Here is a 17,101-nt window from a genome sequence, read left to right on the forward strand (position 1 = left end):
AAATAACTATGTATTATGATCTAAAGGCAATACTGATCCTAGATCAGTACTCTGAGACCATGAATAATGTGTCCAGGTCTCACTGTGTCCTGATTTAAGCAGTAAAGTTTTTTTCTATATTTTGTAAATGTGTACCTGTCTGGCTCCGTCTATGTCAAGATTGAGGAGGGCTTTGTTGTCACTCTGAGATAAACACTTGATGCTCTTGATCTGTTTGAAGTTCGCTAGACACACAGGCTGGGGGTATAAGAGAGAAACAATTAGCTGATACACTTAAAAGCCTCAGGTGAAGGGTGAAGATGCCGTGTAGACACTGACCTTGGGTCAGTTTAGCATTTTCCCCACTAATGGTTAGGGTAAGTTTTGGGGGAGTGGAAGCTGATCCTAGATCTGTCCCTAAGGGAAACTTCACCCTGGAGCCCACACAGGCAGGGGATGGGACAGATGGGGATGAGGAAGAGATAGGGATGTGTTACCTCTCCAAAGAGAGACACCCTTGCAGGGTAGCCTAGTGGTTAGAGCGTTGGACTAGTAACCGGAAGGTTGCAAGTTCAAATCCCTGAGCTGACAAGGTACAAATCTGTCGTTCTGCCCCTGAACAGGCAGTTAACCCCACTGTTCCAAGACCAGTTAACCCACTGTTCCTAGGCCAGTTAACCCACTGTTCCTAGGCCAGTTAACCCACTGTTCCTAGACCAGTTAACCCACTGTTCCTAGACCAGTTAACCCACTGTTCCTAGACCAGTTAACCCACTGTTGCTAGGCCAGTTAACCCACTGTTCCTAGGCCAGTTAACCCACTGTTCCTAGACCAGTTAACCCACTGTTCCTAGACCAGTTAACCCACTGTTCCTAGACCAGTTAACCCCACTGTTCCTAGACCAGTTAACCCCACTGTTCCTATGCCAGTTAACCCACTGTTCCTAGACCAGTCAACCCACTGTTCCTAGGCCAGTTAACCCACTGTTCCTAGGCCAGTTAACCCACTGTTCCTAGGCCAGTTAACCCACTGTTCCTAGACCAGTTAACCCACTGTTCCTAGGCCAGTTAACCCACTGTTCCTAGGCCAGTTAACCCACTGTTCCTAGGCCAGTTAACCCACTGTTCCTAGACCAGTTAACCCACTGTTCCTAGACCAGTTAACCCCACTGTTCCTAGACCAGTTAACCCACTGTTCCTAGACCAGTTAACCCACTGTTCCTAGACCAGTTAACCCCACTGTTCCTAGACCAGTTAACCCACTGTTCCTAGACCAGTTAACCCACTGTTCCTAGGCCAGTTAACCCACTGTTCCTAGGTAGTCATTGACAATAAGAATTTGTTCAGTCAGTTCTTAACTGACTTTAACTGACTAAAGGTAAAAAAAAAATGAGGAATGTTCCTTCTTTAGTTATTTTGTAGAAGGATATAAACGTGTAGGCTGAAAATACCCTCACATATATACACAGTTGAAGTCGTTAGTTTACATAAACATAATGCTTTGTATTCAGGACAAGAAGTTAATTGTTTTGCATGATGACTTTAGTACCTGGCTGCAAACAGGATGCATGTTTTTGGAATATTTGTATTCAGTACAGACTTCCTCCTTTTCACTCTGTCGATTGGGTCCCGAACTTTTTTTAAGTCTCCATTGGCCTCATGTTTCCACTTTGACATTTTGGGGTATTGTATGTGGGCCAGTGACACGTTTTAAATTCAGGCTAACACAACTATTTGGAAAAAGTAAGTGTCAGTAGTAAATACTCTCTGAATGTATCTCCTATGGAAGAAGTGGGGATTTTAGTGTCTATGCACAGTTGAAGTCGGAAGTTTACATACACCTTAGCCAAATACATTTAAACTCAGTTTTTCACAATTCCTGACATTTAATCCTAGTAAAAATTCCCTGTCTTAGGTCAGTTAGGATCACCACTTTATTTTAAAGAATGTGAAATGTCAGAATAATAGTAGAGAGAATGATTCATTTCAGATTTGATTTCATTCATCACATTCCCATTGGGTCAGAAGTTTACATACACTCAATTAGTATTTGGTAGTATTGCCTTTAAATTGTTTAACTTGATTCAAACGTTTCGGGTAGACTTCCACAAACTTCCCACAATAAATTGGGTGAATTTTGGCCCATTACTCCTGACAGAGCTGGTGTAACTGAGTCAGGTTTGTAGGCCTCCTTGCTCACACACGCTTTTTCAGTTCTGTCCACACATAGGATTGAGGATTGAGGTAAGGGCTTTGTTATGGCCACTCCAATACCTTGACATTGCTGTCCTTAAGCCATTTTGCCAATCTTTGGAAGTATGCTTGGGGTCATTGTCCATTTGGAAGACCCATTTGTGACCAAGATTTAACTTCCTGACTGATGTCTTGTTGCTTCAATATATCCACACAATTCCCCTCCTCTTGATGCCTTCTATTTTGTGAAGTGCACCAGTCCCTTCTGTAGCAAAGCACCCCCACAACATGATGCTGCCACCCCTGTGCTTCACAGTTGGGATGGTGTTCTTCGACTTGCAAGCCTCTCCCTTTTTCCTCCAAACATAATGATGGTCATTAAGGCCAAACAGTTCTATTTTTGTTTCATCAGACCAGAGGACATTTCTCCAAAAAGTACGATCTTTGTCCCCATGTGAAGTTGCAAACCGTAGTCTGGCTTTTTAATGGTGGTTTTGGAGCAGTGGCTTCTTCCTTGCTGAACGACCTTTAAGGTTATGTTGATATAGGACTCGTTTTACTGTGGATATAGATTCTTTTGTACCTGTTTACAGCTTCTTTTGGAAATTGCTCCCAAGGATGATCCAGACTTGTGGAGGTCTACAATTTTATTTCTGAGGTCTTGGCTGATTTCTTTAGATTTTCTCATGATGTCAAGCAAAGAAGCACTGAGTTTAAAGGTATGGCCTTGAAATACATCCACAGGTACACCTCCAATTGACTCAAATTATGTCAATTAGCCTATCAGAAGCTTCTAAAGCCATGAAATAATTTTCTGGAATTTTCCAAGCTGTGTAAAGGCACAGATATAGTTAATAATAAGTGAAATAATCTGTTAGTAAACCATTTTTGGAAAAATGACTTGTGTCATGCACAAAGTAGGTGTCCTAACGGACTTGCCAGAACTATAGTTTGTTAACAAGCAATTTGTGGAGTGGTTGAAAAACGTGTTTTAATGACTCCAACCTAAGTGATAAATTAGGTGAGTATTGGTTAGGCAGGTTAGATAGGAGAGGGGGCTTTGACATTTACTTTCTTTGCTTTGGTTCCGTCCAGCCCCTTTTCCCCATATTACCGTGTAAAGGAATAAAGTCCTTGTAAACGGTACCACATTCTGCCTGTTGTCATCCTTACTCACGCCTACAGTCCATACCTCTTTCACTTCACAGAGAGTTTAGTTGTAGCAGGGTGTTGCGTTCCCTCTTCATCGAGGCGTACGTAACACTAAACTTCCGACTTCAACTGTAGTTATTTTTATTCGATTTGCATGTTTCCCACACAGCTCCTTCTGCTGAGATCTGATTGGGTCAATGCTGACTGTGAATCTATTATGCCCACCTGTGTGAGGCCTGTACAGTTGTCGTAACATTCTCCCTATGCACGCTGAAGAAGGGCTCATACCCTAAACATTCGTGTGGCAAAAAAAAAACATGTTCATTTCAATTCAATCACCAGAGTGCTGAGCTATTTTTGGATTACAGAGGAGGATTATAGAGGATTACAGAGGAGGATTATAGAGGAGGATTATAGAGGAGGATTATAGAAGAGGATTATAGAGGATTATAGAGGAGGGTTATAGAGGAGGATTACAGAGGAGGATTATAGAGGAGGATTACAGAGGAGGATTACAGAGGAGGATTATAGAGGAGGATTACAGAGGAGGATTACAGAGGAGGATTATAGAGGAGGATTACAGAGGAGGATTATAGAGGATTATAGAGGAGGAGTATAGAGGATTATAGAGGAGGGTTATCTAGGAGGATTATAGAGGAGGATTATAGAGGAGGGTTATAGAGGAGGATTATAGAGGATTACAGAAGAGGATTATAGAGGAGGATTATAGAGGATTATAGAGGAGGGTTATAGAGGAGGATTACAGAGGAGGATTATAGAGGAGGATTACAGAAGAGGATTACAGAGGAGGATTATAGAGGAGGATTATAGAAGAGGATTATAGAGGAGGATTATAGAGGAGGTTTATCTAGGAGGATTATAGAGGAGAATTATAGAGGAGGATTATAGAGGAGGATTATAGAGGAGGGTTATAGAGGAGGATTACAGAGGAGGATTATAGAGGAGGATTATAGAGGAGAATTATAGAGGATTACAGAAGAGGATTACAGAGGAGGATTATAGAGGAGGATTATAGAGGAGGGTTATAGAGGAGGATTATAGAGGAGGTTTATCTAGGAGGATTATAGAGGAGGATTATAGAGGATTACAGAGGAGGATTACAGAGGAGTATTACAGAAGAGGATTATAGAGGAGGATTACAGAAGAGGATTATAGAGGAGGATTATAGAGGAGGATTACAGAGGAGGATTACAGAAGAGGATTACAGAGGAGGATTATAGAGGAGGATTACAGAGGAGGATTATAGAGGAGGATTACAGAAGAGGATTACAGAGGAGGATTATAGAGGAGGATTACAGAGGATTAAAATAGAGGAGGATTACAGAGGAGGATTACAGAAGAGGATTACAGAGGAGGATTATAGAGGAGGATTATAGAGGAGAATTATAGAGGAGGATTATAGAGGAGGATTACAGAAGAGGATTATAGAGGAGGATTATAGAGGAGGATTATCTAGTAGGATTATAGAGGATAATTATAGAGGAGGATTATAGAGGAGGATTACAGAGGAGGATTACAGAAGAGGATTATAGAGGAGGATTATAGAGGAGGATTACAGAGGAGGATTACAGAGGAGGATTACAGAGGAGGATTACAGAGGATGATTACAGAGGAGGATTACAGAGGATTATAGAGGAGGATTACAGAGGAGGATTACAGAGGAGGATTATAGAGGAGGATTACAGAGGATTAAAATAGAGGAGGATTACAGAGGAGGATTACAGAAGAGGATTACAGAGGAGGATTATAGAGGAGGATTATAGAGGAGAATTATAGAGGAGGTTTATCTAGTAGGATTATAGAGGATAATTATAGAGGAGGATTATAGAGGAGGATTATAGAGGAGGGTTATAGAGGAGGGTTATAGAGGAGGATTACAGAGGAGGATTATAGAGGAGGATTATAGAGGAGAATTATAGAGGATTACAGAAGAGGATTACAGAGGAGGATTATAGAGGAGGATTATAGAGGAGGGTTATAGAGGAGGATTATAGAGGAGGATTATAGAGGAGGTTTATCTAGGAGGATTATAGAGGATTACAGAGAAGGATTATAGAGGAGGATTACAGAGGAGGATTACAGATGAGGATTACAGAGGAGGTTTATCTAGGAGGATTACAGAGGAGGATTACAGAGGAGGATTATAGAGGAGGATTATAGAGGAGGATTACAGAAGAGGATTACAGAGGAGGATTACAGAAGAGGATTATAGAGGAGGATTATAGAGGATTATAGAGGAGAATTATAGAGGAGGGTTATAGAGGAGGATTATAGAGGAGGATTACAGAAGAGGATTACAGAGGAGGATTATAGAGGAGGATTATAGAGGAGGGTTATAGAGGAGGATTATAGAGGAGGTTTATCTAGGAGGATTATAGAGGAGGATTATAGAAGAGGATTACAGAGGAGGATTCAGCACCCAACCTGGGACAGGAACAATATGAGAATCACGGTCAGAAAGCATTCATGATAATGCAATGAAAATGATGAAATGGCAACATATACAGTGCCTTCGGAAAGTAATCAGACCACTTGAGTTTTTCAACATTTTGTTACATTACAGCCTTATTCTAAAATTGAATAAATATTCTTTAAAAATCAGCAATCTGCACTCAATACCCCATAGTGACAAAGCAGAAACAGGTTTATAGATTATTTTTTTTAAAAATGTGTGTATAAATATATATATAAAATATAAAAAATATATATAAAAAAAATACCTTATTTACATAAGTATTCAAACCCTTTACCAAGAGAGAAATTGCGCTCAGGTGCATCCTGTTTCCATTGATCTTCCTTGAGATGTTTCTACAACTTGATTGGAGTTCACCTGTGGTGAATTAAATTGATTGGACATGATTTGGAAAGGCACACACCTCTCTATATAAGGTCCAACACTTGACAGTGCATGTCAGAGCAAAAACCAAGCCATGAGGTTGAAGGAATTGTCCTTAAAGCTCCAAGACAGGATTGTGTCGAGGCACAGATCTGGGGAAGGGTACCAAAACATTTCTGCAGCATTGAAGGTCCCCAAGAACACATTGGCCTCCATAATTATTCAAATGGAAGAAGTTTGGAACCACCAAGACTCTTCCTAGAGCTGGCCGCACAGACAAACTGACCAATCGGGGAAGGCACCTTGGTCAGGGAGGTGACCAAGAACCCGATGATCACTCTGACAGAGCTCTAGAGTTCCTCTGTGGAGATGAGAGAACTTTCCAGAACGACAGCACTCCACCAATCAGTGTTTTATAGTAGAGTGGCCAGACAGAAGCCACTCCTCAGTAAAAGGCACATGACAGCCCGCTTGAAGTTTGCCAAAAGGCACCTAAAGACTCGCAGACCATGAGAAACAAGATTCTCTGGTCAGATAAAACCAAGATTGAACTCTTTGGCCTGAATGCCAAGCGTCACGCCTGGAGGAAACCTGACACCAACTCTATGGTGAAGCATGGTGGTGGCAGCATCATGTTGAGGGGATGTTTTTTCAGCGGCAGGGACTGGGAGACCAGTCAGGATCGAGGCAAAGATGAGCAAAGTACAGAAAGATCCTTGATGAAAACCTGCTCCAGAGCGCTCAGGACCTCAGACTGGAGCGAAGGATCACCTTCCAACAGGACAACGACCCTAAGTACACAGCCAAGACAACTCAGGAGAGGCTCCAGGACAAGTCTCTGAATGTCTTTGATTGGCCCAGCCAGAGACCGGACTTGAACCCTATTGAACATTTCTGGACAGACCTGAAAATAGTTGTGCAGCGACGCTCCCCATCCAACCTGACAGAGTTTGAGAGGATCTGCAGAGAAGAATGGGAGAAACCCCCCAAATACAGGTGTGCCAAGCTTGTAGCATCATCCCTAAGAAGACTTGAGGCTGTAATCGCTGCCAAAGGTGCTTCAACAAAGTACTGAGTAAAGGGTCTGAATACTTATGTAAATGTGGTATTTCAGTTTAAAATATAAATTATGTTTGATGTTTGTTTTTTATTTTTAATACATTTATGAGGTAAAAAACAATTTAATCCATTTTAGAATAAGAGTGTAAACATAACAAAATGTAGAAAATTCAAGGGGTCTGAATACTTTCCGAATGCAATGTGAACAGTTAACACCACTGAATCTTTCTGGGTTAGTATATACAGTTAACACCCTGCCTACCACTGAATCTTTCTGGTTTAGTATATACAGTTAACACCACTGCCTACCACTGAATCTTTCTGGGTTAGTGTAAACAGTTAACACCACTGCCTACCACTGAATCTTTCTGGGTTAGTATATACAGTTACCACCACTGAATCTTTCTGGGTTAGTGTAAACAGTTAACATCCTGCTTACTGCTGAGTCTTTATGGGTGCGTTGGCGAATGCCCCTGGCTCCTATCACCAGCTCTACTGACAGACTCCAGCCTTGCTGTGGACAAACAGTGGGGTTGCAAGTTAACTTTCATTTCTTGACAAACCTCAGACTGTAATTGTAGATTCTTGTAACCCCACTAAAAAACGTCAGCAGTTACAAACGAATTAGGAAAGTCCACACTTGGATATTTGCAGAGCATTTGAGATCAGGTATTTGCAGAGCATTTGAGATCAGGTATTTGCAGTGAGGTCAGGTATTTGCAGTGAGGTCAGGTATTTGCAGTGAGGTCAGGTATTTGCAGAGCATTTGAGATCAGGTATTTGCAGTGAGGTCAGGTGTTTGCAGTGAGGTCAGGTATTTGCAGTGAGGTCAGGTATTTGCAGTGCATTTGAGATCAGGTATTTGCAGTGCATTTGAGATCAGGTATTTGCAGTGCATTTGAGATCAGGTATTTGCAGTGCATCCTTGTTGTCTGTAAAGCCAGCCGCAACACTCACCACCAGTTCACAAGGGTAGACCTCTTCGCCAACGGTGATGAAGTCGGTGAGTGTCTGGAAGAAGTTAACCATACACTCATCCTCCTTCAGAGTGGCGTACTGCTGGAACGTCTGCTGGATCATCTTACGAAGATGACGAGACTGGGACAGAACATCACAACATTATATTAATAAAACTAATTATTTCTGTTAGTAATAGTGACCCCCCCCCCCTCTTTCAGAGTAACGTACTGCTGGAAAGTCTACTAGATCAGGTTAAGAAGATGACGAGACTGGGACAGAACATCACAACATTATATTAATAAAACTAATTATTTCTGTTAGTAATAGTGACCCTAACCTAACCCCATTTTTGAGGAGGGTAAACAACACTGCTAGCGTAGAAAATGATCAGAAATGATCCTTGTTGATTGTAAAAGTGAAGTAGGCTCATTTACAACCTAATTTATACTCGTAGAAACTTCCAATAATATTTGAAACGATCGTGCGGATATAATAAAAAAATGTATAAATGTATAAATGTATAAATGTACCTTCATGCTGTCGATGAGCTCCTGAGGGAAGAACAGGTTCAGCCCCACGTCCTTCCTTCATTGGAGAGACCAGGTAGAATCAAACAATCAATCGTGATTTTTTTTTTTTTTTAAGTCATAGAAGTGAAGGTTAGTAGGGAGGAGAAGAGGAATAAGTGAAGGTTAGTAGGGAGGAGAAGAAGAAGAAGTGAAGGTTAGTAGGGAAGAGAACAAGAAGAAGTGAAGGTTAGTAGGGAGAAGAAGAAGAAGAAGAAGTGAAGGTTAGTAGGGAGAAGAAGAAGAAGAAGAAGAAGTGAAGGTTAGTAGGGAGAAGAAGAAGAAGAAGTGAAGGTTAGTAGGGAGGAGAAGAAGAAGAAGTGAAGGTTAGTAGGGAGGAGAACAAGAAGAAGTGAAGGTTAGTAGGGAGAAGAAGAAGTGAAGGTTAGTAGGGAGAAGAAGAAGAAGAAGAAGTGAAGGTTAGTAGGGAGAAGAAGAAGAAGAAGAAGTGAAGGTTAGTAGGGAGAAGAAGAAGAAGTGAAGGTTAGTAGGGAGAAGAAGAAGAAGAAGTGAAGGTTGGTAGGGAGGAGAAGAAGAAGAAGTGAAGGTTAGTAGGGAGAAGAAGAAGTGAAGGTTAGTAGGGAGAAGAAGAAGAAGAAGAAGTGAAGGTTAGTAGGGAGAAGAAGAAGAAGAAGAAGTGAAGGTTAGTAGGGAGAAGAAGAAGAAGAAGTGAAGGTTAGTAGGGAGGAGAAGAAGAAGAAGTGAAGGTTAGTAGGGAGAAGAAGAAGAAGAAGTGAAGGTTAGTAGGGAGGAGAAGAAGAAGAAGAAGTGAAGGTTAGTAGGGAGGAGAAGAAACAAACGTACATACTTACTCTAACACTTCAAAGTTGGACTTTTTCTCCAGGCCTTTAGCATTCATGTCTTTATAGAACCTCCTGAAGGCAAAGCAGAAGAGACAACACAACATGACGTGCCGAACGAAGCCCTATACGGACCAAGCCAACTGTCATGTGTTGACGCTGTCTAATACAAGATCCAGAAGGGAAATCCACAACCTCACCTGATCTCCAGACATCCCAGCTGCAGGGCCATTACATCACTGACTTTACTGGCATGGTACTGCATGTAGTCACTACGCACCTAACACAGGCAAATACAGAGAGAACACATTCATTCTTAGCTGCATGTAGTCACTACACATTTAACACAGGCAAATACAGAGAGAACACATTCATTCTTAGCTGTATGTAGTCACTACGCATCTAAAGTATTCACACAAGCACCAGACATCAGCGAGTTGTCTTGGATGATGAAGATCTGAAAAGCATTCATGGGTTTTTTACAGAGAGAATAATATTTTTCTCCCCATAGAGTAGTAATGTGTTCTCCCCATAGAGTATTAATGTGTTCTCCCCATAGAGTATTAATGTGTTCTCTCCATAGAGTATTAATGTGTTCTCTCCATAGAGTAGTAATGTGTTCTCTCCACAGAGTATTAATGTGTTCTCTCCATAGAGTATTAATGTGTTCCCTCCACAGAGTATTAATGTGTTCTCCCCATAGAGTATTAATGTGTTCTCTCCATAGAGTATTAATGTGTTCTCTCCATAGAGTATTAATGTGTTCTCTCCATAGAGTATTAATGTGTTCTCTCCATAGAGTATTAATGTGTTCTCTCCACGGAGTAGTAATGTGTTCTCTCCACAGAGTAGTAATGTGTTCTCTCCACGGAGTAGTAATGTGTTCTCTCCACAGAGTAGTAATGTGTTCTCTCCGCGGAGTAGTAATGTGTTCTCTCCATAGAGTAGTAATGTGTTCTCTCCATAGAGTAGTAATGTGTTCTCTCCACGGAGTAGTAATGTGTTCTCTCCATAGAGTAGTAATGTGTTCTCTCCGCGGAGTAGTAATGTGTTCTCTCCATAGAGTAGTAATGTGTTCTCTCCACGGAGTAGTAATGTGTTCTCTCCATAGAGTATTAATGTGTTCTCCCCATAGAGTATTAATGTGTTCTCTCCATAGAGTAGTAATGTGTTCTCTCCACAGAGTATTAATGTGTTCTCCCCATAGAGTATTAATGTGTTCTCTCCATAGAGTAGTAATGTGTTCTCTCCACGGAGTAGTAATGTGTTCTCTCCACGGAGTAGTAATGTGTTCTCTCCATAGAGTATTAATGTGTTCTCTCCATAGAGTAGTAATGTGTTCTCTCCACGGAGTAGTAATGTATTCTCTACATAGTCAGAGTAGTAATGTGTTCTCTACATAGTCAGAGTAGTAATGTGTTCTCTCCATAGTAAGAGTAGTAATGTGTTCTCTCCATACAGTAGTAATGTATTCTCTACATAGTCAGAGTAGTAATGTGTTCTCTACATAGTCAGAGTAGTAATGTGTTCTCTACATAGTCAGAGTAGTAATGTGTTCTCTCCATACAGTAGTAATGTATTCTCTACATAGTCAGAGTAGTAATGTGTTCTCTCCATAGTCAGAGTAGTAATGTGTTCTCTACATAGTCAGAGTAGTAATGTGTTCTCTACATAGTCAGAGTAGTAATGTGTTCTCTCCATAGAGTATTAATGTGTTCTCTCCACGGAGTAGTAATGTGTTCTCTCCATAGAGTAGTAATGTGTTCTCTTCATAGAGTATTAATGTGTTCTCTACATAGTCAGAGTATTAATGTGTTCTCTCCATAGAGTATTAATGTGTTCTCTACATAGTCAGAGTATTAATGTGTTCTCCCCATAGAGTAGTAATGTGTTCTCTCCATAGAGTAGAAATGTGTTCTCTCCATAGAGTATTAATGTGTTCTCTCCATAGAGTAGTAATGTGTTCTCTCCATAGAGTATTAATGTGTTCTCTCCATAGAGTAGTAATGTGTTCTCTCCATAGAGTATTAATGTGTTCTCTCCATAGAGTATTAATGTGTTCTCTCCATAGAGTAGTAATGTGTTCTCTCCACGGAGTATTAATGTGTTCTCTCCACAGAGTAGTAATGTGTTCTCTCCATAGAGTAGTAATGTATTCTCTACATAGTCAGAGTAGTAATGTGTTCTCTACATAGTCAGAGTAGTAATGTGTTCTCTCCATAGAGTAGTAATGTGTTCTCTCCATAGAGTATTAATGTGTTCTCCCCATAGAGTATTAATGTGTTCTCCCCATAGAGTATTAATGTGTTCTCTCCATAGAGTATTAATGTGTTCTCCCCATAGAGTATTAATGTGTTCTCTCCATAGAGTAGTAATGTGTTCTCTCGACGGAGTAGTAATGTGTTCTCTCCATAGAGTAGTAATGTGTTCTCTCCATAGAGTATTAATGTGTTCTCTCCATAGAGTAGTAATGTGTTCTCTCCACGGAGTAGTAATGTATTCTCTACATAGTCAGAGTAGTAATGTGTTCTCTACATAGTCAGAGTAGTAATGTGTTCTCTACATAGTCAGAGTAGTAATGTGTTCTCTACATAGTCAGAGTAGTAATGTGTTCTCTACATAGTCAGAGTAGTAATGTGTTCTCTCCATACAGTAGTAATGTATTCTCTACATAGTCAGAGTAGTAATGTGTTCTCTCCATAGTCAGAGTAGTAATGTGTTCTCTCCATAGTCAGAGTAGTAATGTGTTCTCTACATAGTCAGAGTATTAATGTGTTCTCTACATAGTCAGAGTATTAATGTGTTCTCTACATAGAGTATTAATGTGTTCTCTCCATAGAGTATTAATGTGTTCTCTCCACGGAGTAGTAATGTATTCTCTACATAGTCAGAGTAGTAATGTGTTCTCTACATAGTCAGAGTAGTAATGTGTTCTCTACATAGTCAGAGTAGTAATGTGTTCTCTCCATAGTAAGAGTAGTAATGTGTTCTCTACATAGTCAGAGTAGTAATGTGTTCTCTACATAGTCAGAGTATTAATGTGTTCTCTACATAGTCAGAGTATTAATGTGTTCTCTCCATAGAGTATTAATGTGTTCTCTCCATAGAGTATTAATGTGTTCTCTCCACGGAGTAGTAATGTGTTCTCTCCATAGAGTAGTAATGTGTTCTCTCCATAGAGTATTAATGTGTTCTCTCCATAGAGTAGTAATGTGTTCTCTAGATAGAGTATTAATGTGTTCTCTCCATAGAGTAGTAATGTGTTCTCTCCATAGAGTAGTAATGTGTTCTCTCCATAGAGTATTAATGTGTTCTCTCCATAGAGTATTAATGTGTTCTCTCCATAGAGTAGTAATGTGTTCTCTCCACGGAGTATTAATGTGTTCTCTCCATAGAGTAGTAATGTGTTCTCTACATAGAGTAGCAATGTGTTCTCTACATAGTCAGAGTATTAATGTGTTCTCTCCACAGAGTAGTAATGTGTTCTCTCCATAGAGTAGTAATGTATTCTCTACATAGTCAGAGTAGTAATGTGTTCTCTACATAGTCAGAGTATTAATGCGTTCTCTCCACAGAGTATTAATGTGTTCTCTCCATAGAGTAGTAATGTGTTCTCTCCATAGAGTATTAATGTGTTCTCCCCATAGAGTATTAATGTGTTCTCCCCATAGAGTATTAATGTGTTCTCTCCATAGAGTAGTAATGTGTTCTCTCCACGGAGTAGTAATGTGTTCTCTCCATAGAGTAGTAATGTGTTCTCTCCATAGAGTATTAATGTGTTCTCTCCCTAGAGTAGTAATGTGTTCTCTCCACGGAGTAGTAATGTATTCTCTACATAGTCAGAGTAGTAATGTGTTCTCTACATAGTCAGAGTAGTAATGTGTTCTCTCCATAGTAAGAGTAGTAATGTGTTCTCTCCATACAGTAGTAATGTATTCTCTACATAGTCAGAGTAGTAATGTGTTCTCTACATAGTCAGAGTAGTAATGTGTTCTCTACATAGTCAGAGTAGTAATGTGTTCTCTACATAGTCAGAGTAGTAATGTGTTCTCTCCATACAGTAGTAATGTATTCTCTACATAGTCAGAGTAGTAATGTGTTCTCTCCATAGTAAGAGTAGTAATGTGTTCTCTCCATACAGTAGTAATGTATTCTCTACATAGTCAGAGTAGTAATATGTTCTCTACATAGTCAGAGTAGTAATGTGTTCTCTACATAGTCAGAGTAGTAATGTGTTCTCTACATAGTCAGAGTAGTAATGTGTTCTCTCCATACAGTAGTAATGTATTCTCTACATAGTCAGAGTAGTAATGTGTTCTCTCCATAGTCAGAGTAGTAATGTGTTCTCTACATAGTCAGAGTAGTAATGTGTTCTCTACATAGTCAGAGTAGTAATGTGTTCTCTACATAGTCAGAGTATTAATGTGTTCTCTCCATAGAGTATTAATGTGTTCTCTCCACGGAGTAGTAATGTGTTCTCTCCATAGAGTAGTAATGTGTTCTCTCCATAGAGTATTAATGTGTTCTCTCCATAGAGTAGTAATGTGTTCTCTCCATAGAGTATTAATGTGTTCTCTCCATAGAGTAGTAATGTGTTCTCTCCATAGAGTAGTAATGTGTTCTCTCCATAGAGTATTAATGTGTTCTCTCCATAGAATATTAATGTGTTCTCTCCATAGAGTAGTAATGTGTTCTCTCCACGGAGTATTAATGTGTTCTCTCCATAGAGTAGTAATGTGTTCTCTACATAGAGTATCAATGTGTTCTCTACATAGTCAGAGTAGTGATGTGTTCTCTACATAGTCAGAGTAGTAATGTGTTCTCTACATAGTCAGAGTAGTAATGTGTTCTCTACATAGTCAGAGTAGTAATGTGTTCTCTACATAGTCAGAGTATTAATGTGTTCTCTCCAAAGAGTATTAAAGTAGTAATGTGTTCTCTCCATAGAGTAGTAATGTGTTCTCTCCATAGAGTATTAATGTGTTCTCTCCATAGAGTAGTAATGTGTTCTCTCCATAGAGTATTAATGTGTTCTCTCCATAGTGTTCTCTCCAGTAGTAATGTGTTCTCTCCATAAGTATTAATGTTCTCCATAGAATATTAATGTGTTCTCTCCATAGAGTAGTAATGTGTTCTCTCCACGGAGTATTAATGTGTTCTCTCCATAGAGTAGTAATGTGTTCTCTCATAGAGTATCAGAGTAGTAATGTGTTCTCTCCATAGTCAGTAGTAATGTGTTCTCTCCATAGTCAGTAGTAATGTGTTCTCTACATAGAGTAGTAATGTGTTCTCTCCCAGTAGAGTATTCTCTAATGTGTTCTCTCCATAGTAATGTGTTCTCTATAGTCAGAGTAGTAATGTGTTCTCTACATAGTCAGAGTAGTAATGTGTTCTCTCCATACAGTAGTGTTCTCTACCAGTAGTAATGTGTTCTCTCCATAGTCAGAGTAGTAATGTGTTCTCTCCATAGTCAGAGTATTAATGTGTTCTCTCCATAGTCAGAGTATTAATGTGTTCTCTCCATAGAGTATTAATGTGTTCTCTCCATAGAGTATTAATGTGTTCTCTCCATAGAGTATTAATGTGTTCTCTCCACGGAGTATGTGTTCTCTCCATAGAGTAGTAATGTGTTCTCTCCATAGAGTATTAATGTGTTCTCTCCATAGAGTATTAATGTGTTCTCTCCATAGAGTATTAATGTGTTCTCTCCATAGAGTATAATGTCAGTAGTAATGTGTTCTCTCATAGAGTATTAATGTGTTCTCTCCAGAGTAGTAATGTGTTCTCTCCATAGAGTAGTAATGTGTTCTCTCCATAGAGTATTAATGTGTTCTCTCCATAGAGTAGTAATGTGTTCTCTCCATAGTCAGAGTAGTAATGTGTTCTCTACATAGTCAGAGTAGTAATGTGTTCTCTCATCTCCATAATATGTTCTCTCATAGAGTAGTAATGTCTTCTCTCTACATAGTCAGAGTATTAATGTGTTCTCTACATAGTCAGAGTAGTAATGTGTTCTCTACATAGTCAGAGTATTAATGTGTTCTCTACATAGTCAGAGTAGTAATGTGTTCTCTACATAGTCAGAGTAGTAATGTGTTCTCTACATATTCAGAGTAGTAATGTGTTCTCTCCATAGTCAGTAGTAATGTATTCTCTACATAGTCAGAGTAGTAATGTGTTCTCTCCATAGTCAGAGTAGTAATGTGTTCTCTACATAGTCAGAGTAGTAATGTGTTCTCTCCATAGTCAGAGTAGTAATGTGTTCTCTACATAGTCAGAGTATTAATGTGTTCTCTCCATAGAGTAGTAATGTGTTCTCATAGTCAGAGTAGTAATGTGTTCTCTCCATAGAGTAGTAATGTGTTCTCTCCATAGAGTATTAATGTGTTCTCTCCATAGAGTAGTAATGTGTTCTCTCCATAGAGTATTAATGTGTTCTCTCCATAGAGTAGTAATGTGTTCTCTCCATAGAGTAGTAATGTGTTCTCTCCATAGAGTATTAATGTGTTCTCTCCATAGAATATTCTCTCCATAGAGTAGTAATGTGTTCTCTCCACGGAGTATTAATGTGTTCTCTCCATAGAGTAGTAATGTGTTCTCTACATAGTATCAATGTGTTCTCTCATAGTCAGAGTAGTGATGTGTTCTCTACATAGTCAGAGTAGTAATGTGTTCTCTACATAGTCAGAGTAGTAATGTGTTCTCTACATAGTCAGAGTAGTAATGTGTTCTCTCCAGAGTATTAATGTGTTCTCTCCAAGAGTATTAATGTGTTCTCTCCCATAGTTCTCTCCATAGAGTAGTAATGTGTTCTCTCCATAGAGTATTAATGTGTTCTCTCCATAGAGTAGTAATGTGTTCTCTCCATAGAGTATTAATGTGTTCTCTCCATAGAGTAGTAATGTGTTCTCTCCATAGAGTAGTAATGTGTTCTCTCCATAGTATTAATGTGTTCTCTCCATAGAATATTAATGTGTTCTCTCCATAGAGTAGTAATGTGTAGTAATGTGTTCTCTCCATAGAGTAGTAATGTGTTCTCTACATAGTCAGAGTAGTCAATGTGTTCTCTACATAGTCAGAGTAGTGATGTGTTCTCTACATAGTCAGAGTAGTAATGTGTTCTCTACATAGTCAGTAGTAATGTGTTCTCTCCATACAGTAGTAATGTATTCTCTACATAGTCAGAGTAGTAATGTGTTCTCTCCATAGTAAGAGTAGTAATGTGTTCTCTCCATACAGTAGTAATGTATTCTCTACATAGTCAGAGTAGTAATATGTTCTCTACATAGTCAGAGTAGTAATGTGTTCTCTACATAGTCAGAGTAGTAATGTGTTCTCTACATAGTCAGAGTAGTAATGTGTTCTCTCCATACAGTAGTAATGTATTCTCTACATAGTCAGAGTAGTAATGTGTTCTCTCCATAGTCAGAGTAGTAATGTGTTCTCTACATAGTCAGAGTAGTAATGTGTTCTCTCCATAGTCAGAGTATTAATGTGTTCTCTCCATAGAGTATTAATGTGTTCTCTCCATAGAGT

General features: G+C 39.3%; 1 protein-coding gene across 3 annotated transcripts in view; it reads right to left on the reverse strand.

Annotated features, from left to right (window-relative positions):
* ptk2ba (protein tyrosine kinase 2 beta, a) overlaps positions 1–17,101 on the reverse strand; it is a 129,075-nt gene that overhangs the window by 34,313 nt on the left and 77,661 nt on the right. For 2 of the 3 annotated variants that reach the window (XM_065026148.1, XM_065026150.1), the window contains 6 exons: positions 9,766–9,845; positions 9,578–9,640; positions 8,730–8,784; positions 8,197–8,337; positions 7,679–7,753; positions 136–237 (listed from right to left, as the gene is read on the reverse strand). In XM_065026148.1, the coding sequence (XP_064882220.1) occupies positions 136–237; positions 7,679–7,753; positions 8,197–8,337; positions 8,730–8,784; positions 9,578–9,640; positions 9,766–9,845 (516 nt within the window). The remainder of the gene's footprint in view (positions 1–135; positions 238–7,678; positions 7,754–8,196; positions 8,338–8,729; positions 8,785–9,577; positions 9,641–9,765; positions 9,846–17,101) is intronic. The other variant, XM_065026149.1, reaches the window with a different exon arrangement.

The sequence above is a fragment of the Oncorhynchus nerka genome, linkage group LG13 (assembly GCF_034236695.1).
Source record: "Oncorhynchus nerka isolate Pitt River linkage group LG13, Oner_Uvic_2.0, whole genome shotgun sequence".
Lineage (NCBI taxonomy): Eukaryota > Metazoa > Chordata > Actinopteri > Salmoniformes > Salmonidae > Oncorhynchus > Oncorhynchus nerka.